At 42.6% G+C, this 19,448-nt stretch overlaps 1 protein-coding gene across 7 annotated transcripts in view; it reads left to right on the top strand.

The window, feature by feature from the left end:
* PCGF5 (polycomb group ring finger 5) overlaps positions 1–19,448 on the top strand; it is a 118,735-nt gene that overhangs the window by 52,757 nt on the left and 46,530 nt on the right. For 4 of the 7 annotated variants that reach the window (XM_043925250.1, XM_043925254.1, XM_043925251.1 and 1 more), the window contains one exon: positions 13,051–13,346. In XM_043925250.1, coding sequence (XP_043781185.1) covers positions 13,235–13,346 — 112 coding nt within the window. In that variant the 5' untranslated portion in view covers positions 13,051–13,234. Of the gene's footprint in view, positions 1–10,496; positions 10,727–13,047; positions 13,347–19,448 lie in introns of those variants that run through there. The other 3 variants (XM_043925249.1, XM_043925255.1, XM_043925253.1) reach the window with 2 other exon arrangements.

Consider the following 19,448-nt stretch of genomic DNA (forward strand, 5'->3'; position numbering starts at 1 on the left):
TGGGATCTTAACTCTGCCCAGGAATTGAACCATGCCCCTGGCAGTGGAAGCAAAGAATCTTAACCAACCTGGTCTAAGCACTGAACTGCCAGGGAAGTCCCGTATTATGTTTTAGACTTGATTCAAGGGATACGGCAGTAATGATAAAGTCCTGGCCCTCATGGGGTTATGCTCTGTTAATTGTTTTCTATGTAGCCATCTTGTCTTCTCATTCATCATCTGATCAAAGATGCTTTGATACTGGTGCCTTTTTCAGCTTCTCATTTAGAAGGTATCAAAGGAAGGTTTGATAACTGGCAGGAGTTTTTCCGGTCATCTGGGAGAATTCCTTTCAACAGACAAACTAAGGACCCATTGAAGACAAATAGTGTCTCTCTCTTGTTGAACTATCAAGAACAACTTATCACAGCCTCTGAGACTGTTATAGGTTTATCACCCTGAAGGTCATGAGTTAAGAATGCCTATCTAATATTATAGCTAATCCACTCCCCACTCACCCCACTTTAATTTAAGCCAGTTTTCTTTTAGCATTTCCACAAACCTGTCCAAAAATTAATCAGTATCTTAGCCATTAAGTCTTTGAGTAGTCGAATACAGTATGAGGACTAATTTTCCTTTTGTTTTCAAAGGGGTTTTTTTTGTATTTGGTCCAAGATGGAACTGTGAAGTTCAAGCAAGAAGATTGTCTTTGGTTTTTTGACATCCTCCTCTTTCAGAGGGATTCCTTGGTGGCTCAGACGGTAAAGCGTCTGCCCGCAATGCGGGAGACCCAGGTTTGATCCCTGGGTCAGGAAGATCCCATGGAGAAGGAAATGGCAAAACACTCTAATACTCTTGCCTAGAAAATTCCATGGATGGAGGAGCCTGGTGGGCTACAGTCCATGGGGTCACAAAGAGTCAGACACGACTTCACTTTCACTTTCACTTTTCTTTCAGATCTGCTTTCCTACTTCTGCTGCTTCCCTGGCCTCCCAGCCAGCAGGGTGTTACAGTTTTATAGTTCAGTTCAGTTCAGTTGCTCAGTCGTGTCCGACTGTTTGCGACCCCATGGACTACAGCACGCCAGGCTTCCCTGTCCATCACCATCTCACAGAACTTGCTCAAACTCGTGTCCATTGAGTTAGTGATGTCATCCAACCATCTCATCCTTCTACCTTCAGTCTTTCCCAGCATCAGGGTCTTTTTCAGTGAATCAGTTCTTCACATCAGGTGGCCAAAGGAATCGAGCTTCAGCTTCAGCATCAGTCATTCCAATGAATATTCAGGATTGATTTCCTTTCGGATTGAATGGTTTGATCTCCTTGCAGTCCAAGGGACTCTCAAGATTCTTCAACACCACAGTTACCCTGCTAAAGTGTTAGCTCTTAACCAGAGATTCATGCCCTTCCTGTGTGTTCTCCCTGCCTGCAGACTGAGAGTACTAATCCTCATTAACTGAGAACGAATAGCTGGAAATGGTTCACAAGGGCTTAATTATGACCCTGGCCTGGAATATTTGCCCTTTAATGGAAAACATTTTTTTGCTACGCCTTCATTCCAGAGGAGTGAATAAAGATTTAACATACCTGTTCTACAATGTTGAACTAACCCAAATTGCTAAGCATTTTTGTGGAACTAGTTTTCTTTGTACTACTTTGAATTGCTCAGTGAAATATTTAAGTTTCCCAATCTTGTTTTGAAAAATTGAGTGTGTTGAGTATTGAATTCAGAGGAGGGAGAGCTTTCTGACCATTGCATGCCTTAGTTTAGTCTGTGTGCTGGTTCTGTTGCCCCGCCAGGAGTGTCTCATTCATTCTACAAACATTCTTGGGTACACTTGCTATCAGGACCTCTGTTGGGTGGAACAGAAATACTAGGTACTGTTCATCTGCTGGTGGTCCACAGAGTTCCTACTTAAACTTTACATTTTTGTAGTCCTTTACAGTTTACAATTTATAAAAAATTTTCTCACTTATTTAATCTTATATATGCTCACTATAACAATGCACAGGTATAAAGAAAATCTTCCCTATACGCCAGTGGTTAAGATGATATTAGTCCCAATTTTCATAGGAAGCAAGTAAAGCCAAGGGAAGTTAAGAGATTTGCCCTTACTAAAAAACCAGGCTGTCTGGGTGCAGTATCCTTTCTTCTAAACCACAGCTACCTATAAAGTTAGGACTTTTTCAATTCATGTGCTTACTTTTCTCTGGTGTGAATGTTCTGTCACTAAGTTTATATATTGCATTTGCCCCAGTTGAATTTCGTATCCTTTTTTTTTTTCTTGATGGAATATTTTTCCCCTAATTTTTCCATAATAATTCCTAACTTTAGAATTATCTACATTCAGATTTGATGACATATTCTAAGTTTCTATATTTAGGTCCTTTGTCCATTTATGATCTTTGAGACTTAATCTGAGCTTTCAGAGTAACAGTTGTGATTCTATACTGATGTTTTAAAATATGGTAGCCCTGATGATTGGAGTAAATCCAGTTTTCACATACAGTCTGTACCTATTCTAGTTCCATCCTCTGTTCTTCCAGTTGAAGTAGAACTTGCCCCAGCCAACTGTTGACATCACAGTAAAGAAAATACAGCCAGTTTTATCTGCCTCTCAAGGGGAAAAAAGCAAATTTGGTTGGTTTGTCTCTTTAGCATAGTGTATCTAAAGCACTTTAAAATATTTATTTAGCTAGTTGCACAGTCTTTAGCAGACTGATCTTATCTCTATTCCTAATGCTATTTATCTGTACTTACTTTTAGTATTTTGACTTAATTCTGTTTTTGTCTCTGGCTTTCTCATTTATTTTTAATATCCATAGTTTTTGGTATTTTGCCTTACTGTCACTGTCTTTGTAACTGGCAGAATCTTAAGCATGTAGGGCTAGTTTTTGACCACCCATAGTATTTTCTCTTTCAACTGGAGATTTTGTCATTTGATTCTCTTTCATTTAACACTTTATTAATAAATCGGGTGTATTACTCTGTAATTGTTTCTCGTGTGTAAGTATCTCTTTCTACTCCTTGGTTTGACGTTAATTAGTAGTTCTGGAGGGCGGTGATTAACATATCCTTTGTAAGGATCCCTTCAAGAAGAAATTCCCCTCCCTACAAATACACAGTTTTTCAGTCAATATTTATTTGAATGATTACTGTTTGTCATCCACTGTGCTAGGGATGCACAGTCAAGTGACAGATCCACTGGGCTTACACTAGCAGGAGATTCAGACAAGTTAACCCGGTAATACAGTTCAGTGTAGTGTGGGGCTTGAGAGAATAAGAATGAGTTGTGTTTTCTCTCTCTCTGTGGCTCAACTGGTAAAGAATCCACCTGCAATGTGGGAGACCTGCACATACACAAACACACACACACACACACACACACACACACGAGTTGGGCAGATTTAGCAAGGGTGGGGAGGGGACTGAGATGGGATTGGGACAGGATTCTTATTTGAAAGAATAAAGCTCATCCCTCAGTCAGTTCAGTTCAGTCGCTCAGTCGTGTCCGACTCTCTGCGACCCCATGAATCGCAGCATGCCAGGCCTCGCTGTCCATCACAAACTCCTGGAGTTTACTCAAACTCATGCCCATCGAGTCGGTGATGCCATCCAGCCATCTCATCCTCTGTCGTCCCCTTCTCCACCTGCCCCCAATCCCTCCCAGCATCAGGGTCTTTTCCAGCGAGTCAACTCTTCTCATGAGGTGGTCAAAGTGTTGGAGTTTCAGCTTCAGCATGAGTCCTTCCAATGAACACCCAGGACTGATCTCATTCAGGATGGACTGGTTGGATCTCCTTGCAATGCAAGGGACTCTGAAGAGTCTTCTCCAACACCACAGTTCAAAAGCATCAATTTTTTGGTGCTCAGCTTTCTTCACAGTCCAACTTTCACATCCATACACGGCCACTGAAAAAACCACAGCCTTGACCAGACGGAACTCTGTTGGCAAAGTAAGGTCTCTGCTTTTTAATATGCTATCTAGGTTTGTCATAACTTTCCTTCCAAGGAGTAAGCGTCTTTTAATTTCATGGCTGCAGTCACCATCTGCAGTGATTTTGGAGTCCCCCCCAAAAAAAGTCTAACACTGTTTCCACTGTCTCCCCATCTATTTCCCATAAGGTGATGGGACCAGATGCCATGATCTTAGTTTTCTGAATGTTGAGCTTTAAGCCAACTTTTTCACTGTCCTCTTTCACTTTCATCAAGAGGCTTTTTAGTTCCTCTTCACTTGCTGCCATAAGGGTGGTATCATTTGCATATCTGAGGTTATTGGTATTTCTCCCGGCAATCTTGATTCCAGCTTGTGCTTCCTCCAGACCAGCGTTTCTCATGATGTACTCTGCATAGAAGTTAAATAAGCAGGGTTACAATATACAGCCTTGACATACTCCTTTTCCTATTTGGAACCAGTCTGTTGTTCCATGCCCAGTTCAAACTATTGCTTCCTGACCTGCATACAGGTTTCTCAAGAGGCAGGTCAGGTGGTCTGGTATTCCCTTCTCCTTCAGAATTTTCCACAGTTTATTGTGATCCACACAGTCGAAGGCTTTGGCCTAGTCAATAAAGCAGAAATAGATGTTTTTCTGGAACTCTCTTGCTTTTTTGATGATCCAGCGGATATTGGCAATTTGATCTCTGGTTCCTCTGCCTTTTCTAAAACCAGCTTGAACATCTGGAAGTTCTCGGTTCACGTATTGCTGAAGCCTGGCTTGGAGAATTTTGAGCGTTACTTTACTAGCGTGTGAGAGGAGTGCAATTGTGCGGTAGTTTGAGCATTCTTTGGCATTGCCTTTCTTTGGGATTGGAATGAAAACTGACCTTTTCCAGTCCTGTGGCCACTGCTGAGTTTTCCAAATTTGCTGGCATATTGAGTGCAGCACTTTCACAGCATCATCTTTCAGGATTTGAAATAGCTCAACTGGAATTCCATCACCTCCACTAGCTTTGTTTGTAGTGATGCTTTTTAAGGCCCACTTGACTTCACATTCCAGGATGCCTGGCTCTAGGTGAGTGATCACACCATTGTGATTATCTGGGTCATGAAGATCTTTTTTGTACAGTTCTTCTGTGTATTCTTGCCACCTCTTCTTAATATCTTCTGCTTCTGTTAGGTCCATACCATTTATGTCCTTTTTTTTTTCCCATTTATTTTTATTAGTTGGAGGCTAATTAGTTTACAGTATTGTAGTGGTTTTTTGTCATACATTTATGACAAAATTGAGCCCATTTTTGCATGAAATATTCCCTTGGTATCTCTAATTTTCTTGAAGAGCTCTCTAGTCTTTCCCATTCTGTTGTTTTCCTCTATTTCTTTGCATTGATCGCTGAGGAAGGCTTTCTTATCTCTCCTGGCTATTCTTTGGAACTCTTCTTTCAAATGGGAATAGCTTTCCTTTTCTCCTTTGCTTTTTGCTTCCCTTCTTTTCACAGCTATTTGTACGGCCTCCTCAGACAACCATTTTGCCTTTTCGTATTTCTTTTCCATGGGGATGGTCTTGATCCCTGTCTCCTGTACAATGTCATGAACTTCCGTCCATAGTTCATCAGGCTCTCTGTCTATCAAATCTAGTCCCTTGAATCTACTTGTCACTTCCACTGTATAATCATAAGGGATTTGATTTAGGTCATACCTGAATGGTCTAGTGGTTATCCCTACTTTCTTCAGTTTAAGTCTGAATTTGGCAATAAGGAGTTCATGATCTGAGCCACAGTCAGCTCCCGGTCGTGTTTTTGCTGATTGTATAGAGCTTCTACATCTTTGGCTGCAAAGAATATAATCAATCTGATTTTGGTGTTGACCATCTGGTGATGTCTATGTGTAGAGTCTTCTCTTGTGTTTTTGGAAGAGGATGTTTGCTATGACCAGTGCGTTCTCTTGGCAAAACTCTATTAGCCTTTGCCCTGCTTCATTCTGTACTCTAAGGCCAAATTTGCCTGTTACTCCAGGTGTTTCTTGACTTCCTACTTTTGCATTCCAGTCCCCCATAACGAAAAGGACATTTTTTGGGGGGGGTGTTAGTTCTAAAAGATCTTGTAGGTCTTCATAGAACCGTTCAGCTTCTTCAGTGTTACAAGTTGGGGCATAGGCTTGGATTACTGTGATATTGAATGGTTTGCCTTGGAAATGAACAGAGATTATTCTGTCGTTTTTGAGGTTGCATCCAAGTACTGGATTTCGGACTCTTTTGTTGACTATGATGGCTACTCCATTTCTTCTAAGGGATTCCTGCCCACAGTAGTAGATATAATGGTCATCTGAGTTAAATTCACCCACCCCAGTCCATTTTAGTTTGCTGAGTCCTAGAATGTTGACATTCACTCTTGCCATCTCCTGTTTGACCACTCCAATTTGCCTTGATTCATGGACCTAACATTCCGGGTTCCTATGCAATATTGCTCTTTACAGCATCAGACCTTGCTTCTATCACCAGTCCCATCCACAACTGGGTATTGTTTTTGCTTTGGCTCCATCCCTTCATTCTTCCTGGAGTTATTTCTCCACTGATCTCCAGTAGCATATTGGGCACCTAATGACCTGGGGAGTTCCTCTTTCAGTATCCTATCATTTTGCCTTCTCAGACTGTTCATGGGGTTCTCAAGGCAAGAATACTGAAGTCGTTTGCCATTCCCTTCTCCAGTGGACCACATTCTGTCAGACCTAGCTAGAGGGTAAAAAGGTTCATTGTGGCTGCAGCATGGAGTTCAGTGTAGAGGCTGTAGAAGTAACAGGGTTATGGGACGGGCTTATTAGGTGTTTGGGTTTTATCTTAGGGAACAAGGGACTTTTTTTAAATCAGGGAGCAGCATGATCAAATTTTCCATTGGAAAGGGTCCTCTGCTGTGCTACAGAGAATGGTTTGGCAGAGAAGAGCTGTAGGAAGACCACTTAAGAGTTCATTGAAGTAATGACGGGTAGACATGATGGTGATCTGAACCAGGGTAGGTTAAGTGGAAGGATTCAAGAGACATTTAGCAGAGAGAGTCCTTGAGAGTTATTGATTACAAGGGAGGAGTAAATTAAGAGAAAAAGATAGATGGTGAAGGGTAATGAGAAATCCTTCAGTTCTGTGTTCCCTCCCATTCCTCCGTCATTGATTTTAGGCAGTCATAGATTTTGAGCTGTAATATCCATGGCCATAAAATAAATACATTTAGGCCCAACAGGACACTTTAAATTTTAATATTTTCTAAAATCTCCGTGGGATGACATAGATTACAGAGGGTAGTTTTATGTCAGAGATATCCTATGTTCAAAGTTTAAATAGCATACTTGGGTATATAAAATAATTTACAATAATGGAAAAGTCATCTCATTTAATATTTCAGGGAAATAAAGATGTAACTTTATTTTTAAAATGTTATATGCTGTTAAACATCTGTTCACTGATGATATGTTCATTAGGCAAGAAAGGAATGTGAACTTTTCAGTACAGAATTGCCCATCCATGGCCCAGCCTTAACTGAAATAAAAGTCTATACTTAAAAATATAAAGTAATGAAACCGTTTCTTAGGTATACAGATAGCCCCAGGTAGTTCCAAGGGTTGTCAGGAACCAAGTTGTTATTTGTGGTTTCCTGGAAGAATCTAGATCAGTGATCAAGTGAAACAAGTTATCTCTGTGTGATTTTGCTGCTTTGATGGGAAATCACCAGTGACCAGTTCACTCCTAAGTACACTGTATTCATTATTTCCCTTCTTCCTTTCATTTATAAAGTTTCTTTATTTCTTTTTTAAAAAGTTAACCTTTTTTTTTAACCTAACCCCTCTTAAATTCTTGGGTTTAAGAAGTTCTCTTAGGACGTGTAAAAAACATGTGCCTTCGTTTTGATCTTGACCAAAATCAGCTCTGTGATGATGAATTTGCCACTTCTCAGGGTCTTGGCTTCTACATCTGTAAAGTGAGAAAGCTCAAATAGATCAGTGATAAGGGGACCTCAGCTATGATTCTCTTATCTGCCTTTTCTCTTTCTTGGTCCTGTATATTTATTTGTTCCCAGGCCTTTGTCTACTTGAACGTCCCTCTGGTTTTTGATATTTGTTATCAGGGCCGTACTGGGGCTTCTACAGTTTGTTGCAGTCCCCACAGTCAGAACCAAAGGACTCAGAGATGAGTTACTGGAAAGCAATCCGAGGGGAGAAGCAACACAGCAGCTAGAAGTCTGTGTTTAAACCCTTAGAACTTATACATGAGTCAGGACACTTGCCCCTTCTTAACATTCCCTCTCGCCATTTCTTTTGTTTTTTTTTTTTGACCCAACAAATGTTTGAGTTTTGGTTTTGCTTTTTGTGTGTGTGTGTGCTTTTTTTTTTTTTTTCTCCTTTGAATGGGCAAGGTGGGGTGGTAGCTGAAGAGGGGAAAGGAGAAACTACTGAACATTTCACTACAAACCACACTGCCTCAAGACACAAAGCACAGCTTTTCTTACAAAGCTGTCATTCTCTTCCTGCTTCCAAGACCACCATTTGCAGCTTTATTATGAAAGCCCTACCTCCACGTCTGTCTCCAGGTCCTGCTCTATAGCATATTTGTGACCCCTGTCTCCACTGCTAGTGTAAACCCTAATATCCAGCCACACATGCATTTCCTCAGGGAATGCCAGTTAACCGCACTTAGTGTGGATAGCGTCACCAACTCAATGGATATGAATTTGACAAATTCTAGGAGAGTGTGGAGGACACGGGAACCTGGTGTGCTGCCCATGGGGTTGCAAAGAGTTGGACACGACTTAGTGACTCAACAACACCACATTGTTGATCACCAATCACACTTACACTCCCAGGACTTCATTAAGTGTTATTCCTTAAAAATACATTTAAAATAGCTTCAGATGCAAATTAGGAAGATAGCAAGTCATAGTGTATATGTTGTAGTATTCAATATATACAATAGTATCTTCTATTTCTACTTTAAAAATACAATAAAAATAGGATGACTTTTCATATATCCATATGTTTAATTAGTTTTCAGGATGAGCTATCTGCAGAGTAGTCCTGCAGCTGTAAAGTGATTTTACAGGACGTATTTTCGTTGCTCATTGTGATTGCCAGGACTTACTGAAGTTGATCCCAGCTTGGAAATTGGCATGTATACTTTTCCAAAGTGGTTCTTCTGAGGACTATGAAAATGTGGTCACTGAAAACTGTTTCAGAAAATCTGTTGCTCTTGCAATATTAAAATGGTAATTTTTAAAGGTTACGTTCTTGCTACCTTAGTTTAATTATAAATTGGATATTTTGTAAAAGCTGTCTTGTCACTTGGTGTATTTTTGACTTGAAATGTATCTTTGAACATTTGTATGCTGCTAGACAAGTGGTCATTGGGTTTATTGGTTTGTCACTAGAGCCATCTCCACTCTGGTAGGTAGTAAGTAAGGTGACTTGATTGGAGGTAAAGGAAATACTCTGCATTAGTTCCCCGCCCCCACGACTGGCAACTCCTTAGCCATCACTGCTTTCACTTCTCCAGAAGCAAAGATGATGTATGTTATGGCAGTGCCTTTTCCTCTTTCTAACATGCAAGATTGGAAGTTGCCTTTGAGATACCTTTGGGATGTTCTTTTGAACTTTTGTTTTACTGGTGGAGACAACACTGATTTGCCTGCTAATTTAGGATTACTGGATTGCAGTCTTCTAGGCAAGGAAGAACCAAGTCTAATTTATGTTTAGCAAAATACTGGTTTTAGTAGAAATTTATGTTTGTGGAATGCAAAATATTAGGATTGAATGACTTTGAGAAATCCTTTAGAGTATGCTTTTGAATCAATTTTTTTTTTTTGCAATGAATGGCCTCTTGTAGTTCTCAAGTCCACTAGAAAGAGAACTGGGTGTTTTTGTTTGGAACCTTGCAAACAAAACTCTTTACCTTTCCAGTTACATCCCCACCCCTAGGGTTCTCCGGCTTGCTTACAGTTGTTAAGTGATCCTGATCTACACCCACCCCGCCCCAAGTACCAAGTTCGTTGCGTGCTAAGTCGTTTCAGCTGTGTCCCACTCTTTGCGACCCCATGGACTGTAGCCCACCAGGCTCCTCTAAATACTGAAATGGGTTGCCCTGCCCTCCTCCAGGGGCTCTTCCCTGACCCAGGGATCGAATCCACATCTCTCCTGTCTCCTGCATTGGCAGGCGGGTTCGTCACCACTAGCGCCACCTGAGAAGTCCACCAAGTTCCTTAGTGGTTCTTAAATAAGGTGCAAATCAATAGGTCTTGGTCCCCACCGTGGCCTGCGTGGGGCTGGTTTGGGAAAGACTGAGTAGACAGTTTCTCGCAGGGTGACTCATTCTCAGCACTGACCATTGCTTGTAAACCCGCCAGGGAAAATATGCCAGACATTGTTATGATGAAAACAACTGGGAGGGGCTGTTGGTGAGGAGAACAGATAGAATTTGCTCAAAGCTACCGGGAACCTGGGCGGGCGGGGCGGCCACGGCACCTGCAAGGAGCTGGCCTGCGGGCGTGGCCTGCGGGGGCGGGGCGGGGGCGGGGCCGGCCGGCGGCGCCGGCGGTTAGAAGGGGGTGGAGTTGCCCTTGGAGGCGGCACCGGCCCTGGGCCCGGAGGCCCGCCGCGCCCTATCGGGCCCGAGCCGAGTGGCCCCGCGGAGCCGGCGCGCTCCCGCCTGCAGGGGGAGGGCAGACGGGGCGCGGGGACCGGCCAGGCCGCGGCGGGCGCTGTTTCTCTTTCACTTTCCTTCCCTCTGAGGCCGGCGCGCTGGAGGCAAGGAGCGGCGGCGGCGGCCGCGGGGTAGGTACCCGGCGGGCTGGAGAGCGGTTGAAGGGCCGGAACTCCGGCCGCCCCCGCGCTGCACGCCCAAGTTTCCGCAGAGAGCTGGAGCGGCACCCCCAGGCACCTGCCGCGGCCGACCCCTCCTGGAGCCGGGGGAGCCCCTCGGGGGTGGGGGTGGCCAGCCCGAGTCTGGGAGCTTCGAGGTCGCGCGGTGCGCTTGGGGGGCGGAGAGGGCGGCGAGCGCCAGACCCGGAGAGAGGCGGCGCGTCCTCCTCGGCGCAGCCCCGGCCCGGCCCGAGCGGCGCGTCCGCCGAGCCCGGGCCCGCGCACCTGCCAGGCGGGCGGGGCGACTCATGCTCGGACCGCCCAGGGCTGTGGCTACCGGGTTCTGCAGAGGACGCGGAAAAGTTCCCTCCTGCCCCTGCCGGGTTCCTGCCCGCGCTGGCTTCCTTTAACCGCCGTGGTGACAGGGTTCTATGGCTTAGGATCCTAAAAGCCTCCCTCGGTCGGGACTGTGCATGTCCTCTTTCAGGGGACTTTCTCAGACTTTGGAGTTTCGTGGCAAACCTGTGAGAAAGGCAGGGCGGTGTGTAGAGGAGGAAGCCGAGACCCAGGCACGGTTATTTAGTGACTTACTGAAGATCATTGAGCAGATCCGATGATTACTTGCAGAACCTATTCTGTGCACATACTCAGTGGTACAGTGTCTGTCGATGGAAGGATGGGGCTATGTCTTTTACCTCTTCCGTTGCTTTATACAGAAAAAGAGACACAGATGTACAGAATTTGGACTCTGTGGGAGAAGGCGAGGGTGGGATGTTTCGAGAGAACAGCATCGAAACATGTATACTATCAAGGGTGAAACAGACCACCAGCCCAGGTTGGATGCTTGAGACAAGTGCTCGTGGCTGGTGCACTGGGAAGACCCAGAGGGATCGGGTGGAGAGGGAGGTGGGAGGGGGGATCGGGATGGGGAATACATGTAAATCCACGGCTGGTTCATGTCAATGTATGGCAAAAACCACTACAATATTGTCAAATAATTAGCTTCCAACTAATAAAAATGAAGAAAAAAAAAAAAACTTTTTAAAGTAACCATGTGGAAGAGCCATGCTAGACATTTCTGGAGGGAAAAAATTTTTAAAGATGTTAATGATGTTCAGTTTTTATATTGTGTAGCTATATGTATGTTGTCTCATTTCATCGTCCTTGCTGGAGGAGGCTGGCATTCTTTATTTCTTTCCTTATGTATTTGACTGCACCAGGTCTTAGCTGCATCATGCATGATCTTCAGTTGCAGGATGTGAACTTTTACTTGTGGCTTGTGGGATCTTATTCTGGGACCAAGGATCAAAACCTGGGCCCCCCTGCATTGGTAGTGCAGAGTCTTAGCCACTGGACAATTAGGGAAGTCCCATAGGAGGCTGGCATTCTTGTTTTCATTTTACAGTTTAAAAAACCCTAAGGGTTAGGTAAGTAATATTGCCCAGGTTGTACATTTACTAAATATGACTGGTATCTGTTTAAGGTTTTGCAGTCTAATAGAGGAGACTAAGAATGAAGATAATTGTAAACCACAGAAGAGTCAGACCTGACTTAGCAACTGAACAGCAGCAGCAGCAGAGGAGCAGAAGGACTCTTTGGGTGGAGGGCATAGAACCTGCAGAATGGACTATGAAGAGAGCCATCCTTTCAGTTTGCCTGACTGTTGAACAGTGTGTTAAGATCAGCCTGTGGAGGGTCTTTTATGACAAGCTGAGAAATTTAAACGTTTCTCTGTTGCAAAGAGGAGACCCTGACATTCTTTGATAAGGGGCTGCAAATGTAATAGACTAAAACTTGGTAGAATCTAAGTTGGACTGCAGGTGGAGAGATAATATTTGAGTAGCATGGCTGCGGGTAGAATGGAAAAGGGCATCCATTTGATTTGATTATGGCTTGATGTGGAGTACAAAATGGAAATAGGGAGCATTTTAATAGGGAGGATAATGACTTCAATTTTGAATCTTCAGCTTGTGTTGGCAGAAACTCCTAATAGAGCAGTCAAGCAGACAGTTAAAATGCATTACTGGAGAGGTAAAGATATCAAAACCTGAGTTAATAGCCTCAGGTGTCATTTGTTTAGAGGTGATAGGGGAGGCCTCAGTATCAGATGAATTCGTCATTATTCTGATTTAATCATAGCAGGTTTACAAATTAATATTATAGTGAGGGAAATGTTCTGTTCACCTCTTCACCCAATTTGGAACATGTAATGCTTGCTGCTAATATACTGGTATTAATTCGGTATGAAGAATTTGACACCTCTTTCTCTCATCTTTTTAAAATTATTGTGGAAGAAGATATGGGAAAGCAGAACCACCAAAAGGAGTGATGACCAGCGATCTCATGAGAAGTCTGGATGTTAGTTCTCATGCCTCGGGACACCCAGTTGGGAACTCCACACCAGCTCCTGGGATCAGACTTTCATCCACTTAATACCCTTTTTTGCCTGAACTACTAGAGCCAGTCCTAGCTAAACCACGAATGGCTACCCAAAGGAAACATTTGGTGAAAGATTTCAATCCTTACATCACCTGCTATATCTGTAAAGGGTATCTCATCAAGCCAACTACAGTGACGGAATGCCTTCATACCTGTAAGTGTTCTTTTTTTGTTATCTACCTATCGGACATTTTCGATTACATTTGTTCTTTTAAAACCACCACATTTTGGGTTTTTTTGTTTTCTCTAGATTTTTTCTTTTAAAACAGTCAATATTCTAAGAATTAACTTTGAATTCATTTTCATAATTGAACTTCTCATTGGGATACCAGTGGTATGAATTTTTTTCTTGTTTCTTTTTTAAAATTGTAATAGTTGAATTTTCTGATTTTAAAATGTCCTGAAAATCATAAGAAATTACTGGTTATAGTTTTTTTAAAATGAACTATTTTAGGGTTTTTTTTCTTTTTTTAAATTTTACTGAATTAATATGTTCTGAGTTTTTTTTTAGGATATGCATACTCTAATTCATTGTGGGTTTCTTTTAATCACTTTATCGAGGTATGGTTGACATAAAAAAGTTGTGAAGGTCACTCAGTCGTGTCCGACTCTTTGTGATCACATGAACTGTACATTCCATGGAATTCTCTAGGCCAGAATGCTGGAGTGGGTAGCCTTTCCCTTCTCCAGGGTATCTTCTCAACCCAGGGATCGAACCCAGGTCTCCTGCATTGCAGTTGGATTCTTTACCAGCTGATTCACAAGGGAAGCCCAAGAATATTGGAGGGGGTAGCCTATCCCTTCTCCAGCGGATCTTCCTGACCCAGGAATTGGATCAGGGTCTCCTGCATTGTAGGTGGGTTCTTTACCAACTGAGCTATCGGGGAAGCCCAGGAAGACCACCAGGAAAATATTTTAAAAAAGCTGTACATATTTAATGTGTATAACTTTGATGGGGTTAGACATAAGTATGCACCCATGAAACCATTACCGAATCACTGCCACAAACCTTATCCATTACCTCCAGAAGTTTTCTCTCACCTTCTTGTTTATTATTACTATTATTGTGATAAGAACACAACATAAAATCTGCACTCCTAGCACATTTTTAAGTGTACAACATAGTATTGTTAACTGCAGGCATGACCCTGTCCAGAAGCTCTCTAGGACTTACTCATCTTATGTGACTTAAACTTCGTACCCTTTGACTAATAATCAATAGCCTCAATACTACCTGGGAACTTATTAGAAATGGCAGATTATCAGGCCTCACCCCGGAATCACCAAAACAAAGTTATCTGTGTTTAACAAACCTCCAGGTAATTTTGAACCATGCACAAGTTTGAGACCCGCTGTTCTAATATCATCATATCTTTGGAACTCTTACCAAGTTTTTCACCAGTCCTGTCAGTAGAAGAGGCATTTTAATAGCCATGTAGGTCCGGGTTTCACCTGATTTTTGTGTTTTTGCCAATACAAGTTTATTTCCCTATTTCAATGAAAGTAATTCCAGTAAGTTCTGGTTCTAGTAATTCCAGTAAGTTCTTTGGTGCCTGTTATGTACACTGAAGTAGATACTTTATGTGCATGATTTCATTGTTCACCTTAGAGTAACCTTGAAGCAGTTTGCAGGGGACATGGGGAGAGCGAGGGTTTAGAAATTATCTTCGTTTGTGGGTGTGGAAGCTTAAGAGCTAAGTCACCTGCCCAGTCTCGCAGCTAGTAAGTAGTAGACCTGTATTCAGCTCCAAGGGCCATCCTCTTACTGAGATAACCTGGGACATTTATTAATCCCCCTCTTCAGCTGTTCTTTCCTCTGCTTTTGTACTGTTATGCCAGTAGTTTTCAACAGAGTTGCAGGATAGAATCACCTGTTAATTGTTAAAATGGCAAATTTTATGTTATAAATATTTTAACCACAGTAAAAAAAAAAAAAAAAAAAACCATAAAATCACCTAGGAAGCTGTTTAAACATAGACTTTTTCAGAATGCCACCTGAAGAGATTTAGTGGGTGCTGTGACAAGGTCTCAGTTCACTTCACTTCATTCACTCAGTCCAACTCTTTGCAACCCCATGGACTGCAGCACGCCAGGCTTCCCTCCCGGAGCTTGCTCAAATTCATGTCCATCGAGTCAGTGATGCCATCCAACCATCTCATCCTCCGTCGTCCCCTTCTCCTTCTGCCTTCAATCTTTCCCAGCATCAGGGTCTTTTCCAGTGAGTCAGTTCTTGGCATCAGGTGGCCAAAGTATTGGAGTTTCAGCTTCAGCATCAGTCCTTCCAGTGAATATTCAGAACTGATTTCCTTTAGGATTGACTGGTTTAACCCCTTGAGAGTCCAAGGGACTCTCAAGAGTCTTCTCCAACACCACAGTTCAAAAGCATCAATTCTTTGGTGCTCAGCTTTCTTTATGGTCCAACTCTCACATCCATACATGACGACTGGAAAACATAGCCTTAACTAGACGAACCTTTGTTGGCAAAGTAATGTCTCTGCTTTTTAATATGCAGTCTAGGTTTGTCATAGCTTTTCTTCCAAGGAGCAAGTGTCTTTTAATTTCATGGCTTCAGTCACCATCTGCAGTGATTTTGGAGCCCAAGAAAATAAAATCTGTCCCTGTTTCCACTGTTTCCCCATCTGTTTGCCATAAAGTGATGGGATCAGATGCCATGATCTTAGTTTTCTGAATGTTGAGTTTTAAGCTAGCTTTTCCCACTCTACTCTTTACTAGGGTCTGGGCATGTGTATACTTTTGGTCAGTATTACTGGCCCATTCTATTCAATTACCAGTTAACTGTAAACTGTCTTGAAATGTTCGCTTACTGTTGCCCTTATCATTATTTCACTTGAATAGTTAGTTATCAGTTAAACATCATCAAACATACTTATTGAATACCTACTGTGTGCCAGGCACCATTCTAAGCACAGCAGATATAGCAGTGAACAAGGTAATCAAAAATCTCTGCTCTCAAGAAAGGGGGAAAACCAGTAATAAATATATGCCATGAACAAGAACAAAGAACTATAGAAGGACTGTAGATAGCAGAGTTGGGGTTGTTTTTATTTAGTGTTGTCATGATTTCTCTCTTTGATATGATGACATTTGAACAGAATACCTGAGGGGATTGAGTTCTGTGCAAATATACAGCCTTGGAGTGGGAATGCCCTTGGCAGGTTCAAGGAACAACCAATCAGTAAGGAGGCTGTCACTGCCAGTCAACTGAAAGATTATAAGGCCATCAACTAGGGTAATAGATGTGAGATGGAGGCAGTGAGGAGTGATCTACCATGGATGTATTTTGGAGGAAGAACATCCTGGGTGTGGCTCCTCTAGAATGGGGACTCTTGTCTCACAGTTTCCCACTGTACCAAGTATGGCACCTAGACATGGGCCACAGTCTGTTTTGTTTTGCTTCTTCTGACACTATTAGACATTATGAGTGCATTGTTTTTATATTTGCACATCTCCAGCAAAATCTTCCAGTTCTAGGAAGAGATTTAGTGGATGTTGGGAGTATTTAGTGTTTATTTTTTTTTTTTTTTTTTTTTAATTTTTTTATTAGTTGGAGGAGTATTTAGTGTTTAGAGGAGAAAGTGCAGATTCTCCAGTCTCTACTTACAGATTTTATATCTGTTCTTCTGAAAGAACATTTTCTTTGAGACATAATGAAATCCAGGTTTAAATGTTCCTTTTTTGAGAGGAAAACAAGATTGTAGAAGTGTAAATAGTAAGTTTATAAGCAATGGTTATGTTTATGTTTGCAGTAGCAATTTAAGGTTTAAAGAGATAGATGACCATTTAACTGCTTATGTCCTTCTAGCCTGAAGTTGCTTGGCAGTCAGCAAATCCCTTTACTGAGAGAGAATGAACATGGCAGAATTGTGATTAAAGACTCAAGTGTGGCCTTTTTCATCTGCAGAAGCACAGAACAGTAAATGATAGAGGAGTCAGGCACTCAACTCAGTGTCTTAGGAGACCTGAGGATACTATAGAGTGCTAAACTTTATGCACTTTCTGGTCCTTGGATTTCTGTGTATTTTTTGGTTTGTATTTATACTGGGGCTTTTAGGCAAAACCTTTCTCACTTGCAAAATATATCCCTGTTTGTACTAATAAAATAAATAGTACTGCAAAGCAGTGCTTCTTAATCATTGGTTGGGTCTTGATGTTACCTGTTTTTCTTACATCTGGAACAGGTGGAACAGGTGTAGTGGTGTTGTGATTTGGAATCGCTATACAACAGAGAAGTGAGGTGGTCAGTGGGACAGGAGGAAAGTGAGAAGTCTGGTGTGACATTGAAGTACCCCATAACAGTTTCTTGATGGTGCTTTAAAAAAATCTTATTAACTTTGTACATAGTCTATAATTTTGTGATACTGTAAGTTAAGAATGGGTAAACAATAATTCTTATTATGAAAACTCATAATAAAATGGAAGGATTTTGTTCTTACTGTTCAAGTTTGAAATATGAAAATGAAGCTTTATTATTGGTGAGCGAAGTCACACTTCGGGCCCAGTCCCTTCAGAACTCTCTAGTCAAGTGAAGGAACAGGAATCAAATTAAGGAATGTATCAAATGAATGTGGATGCTGGTAAGTGCAGCGACAGTAGTGAAACAGAATGATGTGATAGCAGATATGTGTCAGGATGTTGCAGCAGAATGGAAAGCCAGAGAGAGAACTAAAAAGAGTATTTTTTGAAAATCCTTGATACAGATAAACGCAGTTACTTTACTCTTTCCGATCACTCTACACATGCATCTCGATGCTCTCTCCTGCTCAAATCAGGTTATTGTCCCCCCCGCACCCCCCCCCCCCCCATTCTCCCAATAAGCAGTTCTAGAGCTAAGAGTGCCTGGCTTCCAGGAACTGGAAGTAGAAACCTGGATCACGATGACAGCGGACTGACTGAGGCACCCCATGGTGTCCTTAGCACTCAGCTCTGTGGAGGACAGGGGAAAGGGGTGAGCCGGTCAGGAGGGAGGGGGAGATGGCAGCACAGGGTGTCCCGGGGTCCTGACGAGGAGTTGCAGGGAAAAAAAAGAGGCTTATAAAAGCCTCATCTTTAAGTGGGCTCCTACCTCACCTACTAACACCCAGCTCCCTTTAGCAGGTCAAGGACATGTGATAAAAAGGTATAAAATTTTACAGTGAAAAATTTACATACAGATGAGTTTTTCCCTTTAAATGTGATCACTTAATGCTAGTGAACTAAGTCCACATTAACTGTGGTTACATGTCTATGTCTATAGGGTAATTTGGGGGCTTCCCAGGTGGTTCAGTGGGTAAAGAATCTGCCTGCAATGCAGGAGATTCACGTTCTATCCCTGGGTCAGGAAGATCCACTGGAGTAGGACATGGCACCCCACTCCAGTGTTCTTAGCAGGAGAACCCCATGGACAGAGGAGCCTGGCAGGCTGCAGTCCATGGGGTCACAACGAGTCGGCCATGACTGAGCAACTGAGCATGCACACATGAAGTGATTTTAACAACCTGACAAACCTAAGGAAATGAACTTGTTCACACAAATAATTATTGAAGTCTTTAAATAATCAGATGTCAGGCACTTGCTAACTGGTAGAGTGATGAATAAAATAAATGTGGAGCTTAAACTCTGTTAAGCAAAACTCATAAGCTAAGAAGAAATTTCTACAGGTGTGTTTGGATCTATCTACTTCTTATCTGTGGAAACTCACCTCCTCTTGAGACTCAACTACCTATGCTGATGTCTCCCAAATCTTTATTTCAGGCATAGTCCTGAGCTTCAGAATCCCACTGGATGTCTACTTGGATGTCCTGAAGTGGCCTAGAACTTAACATACCTGAAAGTGAATGGATGGAATGCTAGCGTTCAATTGTCCAAGCAAGAAGTACACTCCATGCTTAACTCTCTTTACCCTTACCTAGCTCAGCTGGTAAAGAATCCACCTGCTATGCAGGAGACCCCAGTTCAATTCCTGGGTCAGGAACATCCGCTGGAGAAGAGATAGGCTACCCACTCCAGTATTCTTGGGCTTCCCTGGTGGCTCAGACGGTAAAGAATCTGCCTGCAATATAGGAGTCCTGGGTTCCATCCCTGGGTTGGGATGATTCCCTGGAGGAGGGTATGGCAACCCAATCCAGTATTCTTGCCTGAAGTATCCCTATGGACCAAGGAGCCTGGTGGGCTGCAGTCCATAGGGTTGCAAAGAGTCAGACACGACTGAACGACTAAGCTCAGCACAGCAGTACAGACAGAGTTCTGTCCGGTCTCG

This window comes from Cervus elaphus, chromosome 15, assembly GCF_910594005.1.
Source record: "Cervus elaphus chromosome 15, mCerEla1.1, whole genome shotgun sequence".
Classification (NCBI taxonomy): Eukaryota; Metazoa; Chordata; class Mammalia; order Artiodactyla; family Cervidae; genus Cervus; species Cervus elaphus.